The following is a 3,897-nucleotide window of genomic DNA, read 5'->3' on the forward strand; positions in this document are numbered from 1 at the left end:
TTGTGGCTTAGATAAAAGCTGTGTTGGTATAATTTGACAGAAGAACAGATGTGCATACTTTGGCTGGGAGGCATTCTCTTAGAGAAATTTCAAATTTTGACCCCTGTGCTATATCCATAGGGCTGATAAACTAATATATTTTTTCATTTTTTACTTCTGTATATTTGAAAATCTTAAGAAAGTAGGAATTCAAATATATATATGCCTTGTCCTCATAACACATTTTAACCATTGAACCATTTTTTTCAACCTGCGGCTACTATAGAGTGAAACCACACTCTGTATGGGAACTCTCCCTTCTTTGTTTTCATAAACATGAAATGACAGTAGCAGTTGTAGTTCTGTTTGACTTTCCTGTTGAGCTGACCTGTGGAGTTTCTTTTACTAAAAATGGGAAGTAATTGGATAGATAAAGTGCTTTGAACTTGGTGCTAGAGAAGCAGTAGACAAGTGGGTCGAGCAGACAGTCTATGTAGGAGAGGACCACGAGGCCATCAAAGGCCACTACAGCTTTGTGCTCGATGTAATCAGGCATATCTTTGACCCGAATGGTAAGCAGAACCATCCTGGCTATGGTGCAGGGGAGGAAACAGAATGAAAAGAGCACCATGACAGCAGTGACCAGAAATACCGCTCTCTTCAGCTTGGTCCTATCCCCGACTGTTTTTTTCCTGAGTCGGTTGACGATGCGCACAGTGCAGTAGAGCAGGATGACAAACGGGATCAGGATCTGAGTAAAGATTACAGTCTCTCTGATGCCATCCACCACATCCTTAGATAGGGGGATAAAAATAAAAGGGAATGTCAGCAGTCTAACCTCTGTTTAAAAATCACTTTGCATGACTGCTGTGGAGGATTCCTAGATTTAAAACAAAATTAAACTCTTATTAAACTGTTATAAGTATTAAGACACAATGACCTTAATTTATGCACGTGTTGTCTACAGTAAGAGAGAATAAGGCATGAAACAAGTAAGCATTACCTTGATCACGGTAGCATTTTCTTTAATGAGGCTGTAAGAGCAGTCAAAGTTTTTGAGCATGGTGGGGATGGTGAGAGGCAGAAGCAGCACCCAGATGAGGACAGAGATCTGTGGAGACTTCTTAAGCGCTTTTAGGGGACTTTTTCGACCAGGGTGCACCACATGAAAATACCGATGGATGGAAGTCGCTGTTAGGAAGGCGATGCTAGCTCCACGGTTTAAAAACAACATGAAAAGCATGGCTTTGCAGACAGCGTCATTGTTACTATTTCTAACTCCCTGGATGAAGGTATAGGCCTTTATGGGCAAGCAGATCAGCAGGAGGATGTCAGCCAAAACCAGGTTGAAGAGGAAGATATTATTTGTGCTGGATTTCCAAAACCTTAGCTTGAAAATAAAGAGGTGGATGACAGATGCATTCAGAGGCAAAGCCAAGATAAAAATCACAATTATTGCGGCTGCATAGAACTTGTACACTTGTATCTCGGCAGCTTCATCGTCTTCAAGAGGTTGTTCAGTTCCATTGGTGCTTTCCATTTTAGCAGTCAAAAAACAAATTGCCTGGGGGTCAGCAAATATTAATTCCAAGCTTGAAAACAGAAACAGATTCTACCCTGGAAGCATAGAGCAAAGCATTGTCTCTAAAGTGAAGAGGAAATCACTTCAAAGATCGAGTTCCATCCTGCAATCAAAACAGAAGAAATCCTGTCAAACAGGTTTCCTCGGTGTCTTTAGTTTTGGTCCTTTTTAAAACTTTAGGTTTCTTCTTTCAGTCCTTGAGTCATTGCTACTTTATGTCCTTTCAGGCGAAAGTCAGTACCAGTTCCAGTTAAATCTGGAAGTAAGTCAGTGTGCAGGTACAGTAGGCATCTCTTTTGTACTGCTGCTCTGCCCCCAGTTTGTAGCTCCTCCTTATTGCACGAGGGGGTGAGTCACCAGCTGTTATTGCACTGTTAGACCAACGGGACTTACATAGACCAAAACTCACTTGTAAAATAGATATAGAATATAGAATACAAACAATTCAAACATCTAACTACGAAGCAAAAGCACCTTTGTTTTTTAATCATGGCATGTAAACAAACTTTCTGTGTAGCCTCGTTAAGCCCTGACAAGGTCTGTGTAACCAAGTTAAAACAAGCACTGATAGCACCAGCTTGACTTTTGACAGCGTGACAGCGGTATGGGGAAACATTGTGGGAACATTTCAGGTTTTTGAGAAAGAATTAACCATCTTGCCTTTGCCAAGCTACTGTGTCACTTAGTTTATCTAGAATGACAGCTGTCAAGCATCTCAGCTCAGAGATTTTTGCGTTTGTATCACTTTTAAAAGTGCAGGCCTCTTATGCAGATGCTAAAAATGCCGCTTGGGGATGTTTGGGGAAAAACACGGGGTGGGGGTGGGTGGGGGGTGTATTGGCCTTAGGCCTCACTTTGCTCTGCATGCCTTCACTGCTTCAGCAAGTCCAAGCATCTCTAAAGAGTTAGATTCTCCCTCCAGGGTCATTGTGAAAACAATACTATTCATGATTTTAACAAGACTGGCTGAAAGACAGTTTTAAATAGTCTTTTAACTTTCTTTTACTATCTTTAATTTTTCTTTTTGTTTAAAAACATATAAAAAATTAAGGCATAATGTTCTTATGATAAAAGTATCTTGAAAGAGAGAACACTGTCAATAGAGAACTTAGATGTAGATGCTTCTGCTTTTATAAAATATTAAGAGCAATACTGTAAAACCACGTGATCAATGTTTTTTAATCAATATTTGTAGCCTGTCAGACATTAACCTGCTGTTTCCAGATTTTCAAGCCCACTTCTGAGTCCACTAGCATTCAGTTGTAACGTTGTACTTAAACTAACTAACGTTGATTAGTTTGATTATATTCAACTCAATTGAATTTTATTTATACAGCGCCAAATTACAACAACAGTCGCCTCAGGGTACTTTATATTGTAAGGTAAACCCTAAAATAATATATACTGAGAAAACCCCAACAATCATATGACCCCCTATGAGTAAGCACTTTGGCGACAATGGGAAGGAAAAACTTCCTTTTAACAGGAAGAAACCTCCGGCAAAACCAGGCTCAGGGAGGGGCGGGGCCATCTGCTGCAACCGGTTGGTGTGAGAGAAGGAAGAGAGGACAAAAGATGAGCTGTGGAAGAGAGTCAGAGATTAATAGCAAGTATGATTCAATGCAGAAAGGTCTATTAACACATAGATAGTGAGAAAGGTGACTAAAGAAGAAATACTCAGTGCATGATGGGAATCCCCCAGCAGCCTACACCTATTACAACATAACTAAGGTAGGATTCAGGGTGCCTCTCACACTGTACAAGTCACCGACCTTGGATTTAGCAAAACAGCCCCAGACCATCAAACTTCTTCCTCCATGTTTGACAGTTGATGCCAACACTGTGGAACCATCCCTTTGATACTCGATGGCATTCAAAGATCCTGCGTGGTGAACCGAAGATTTCAAATTATGATTCATCGGTCCATAATACCTTCTTCTAGTCTTCAGTAGTCCAATGACAGTGTTTCATGGCCCAGGCAAGCCTCTTTGTCTTATTCTGACATCTTAGCAATGGCTTTCTTGCTGCAACTCGTCCTGTCAAACCTGCAGCTCAAAGTCTTCTCCTCACAGTTGAAACTGAGACTTGCTTACCACGACCACTATCAAGGCTGTGCTTGAAATGGTTGTCCTGTGAGCCGCCTATCACGTAAGCCGTTAACTCTCAGAAACCTGTCCTCTGATTCAACTGTGGCTTTGGGTCTGCCAGACCTGTTCCTGTCACAGTTTGCCCCAGTTTCTGAGTGCTTTTGATTGTGAAGGAAACTCTACTCAGTGACACCTTGACTTTCTTTGCAATTTCTGTGGAAGAAATACCTAAATTTTTTAATGTTATGA

The 3,897-nt window shown here is 40.9% G+C and overlaps 1 protein-coding gene across 1 annotated transcript; it reads right to left on the reverse strand.

The window, feature by feature from the left end:
- Positions 1–307: 307 nt before the first annotated feature.
- Positions 308–1,519, reverse strand: LOC102202385 (hydroxycarboxylic acid receptor 2-like). Its single transcript, XM_005753253.1, has 2 exons — positions 983–1,519; positions 308–772 (listed from the first exon to the last, which is right to left on the reverse strand). The coding sequence occupies exons 1-2, from the start codon at positions 1,517–1,519 to the stop codon at positions 308–310; spliced, it is 1,002 nt and encodes a 333-aa protein (XP_005753310.1).
- Between the last annotated feature and the right edge of the window lie 2,378 nt (positions 1,520–3,897).

Source organism: Pundamilia nyererei, unplaced genomic scaffold, assembly GCF_000239375.1.
Source record: "Pundamilia nyererei isolate P.nyererei 1_Seehausen unplaced genomic scaffold, PunNye1.0 scaffold00415, whole genome shotgun sequence".
In the NCBI taxonomy this organism is placed as follows: Eukaryota; Metazoa; Chordata; class Actinopteri; order Cichliformes; family Cichlidae; genus Pundamilia; species Pundamilia nyererei.

Coding starts and splice junctions, on each gene's coding strand:
- LOC102202385 (XM_005753253.1), bottom strand. CDS start 1,519: ATGGAAAGCACCAATGGAACTGAACAACCTCTTGAAGACGATGAAGCT. Junction 773..982: donor AAAATGCTACCGTGATCAAG/GTAATGCTTACT, acceptor CCCCTATCTAAG/GATGTGGTGGATGGCATCAG.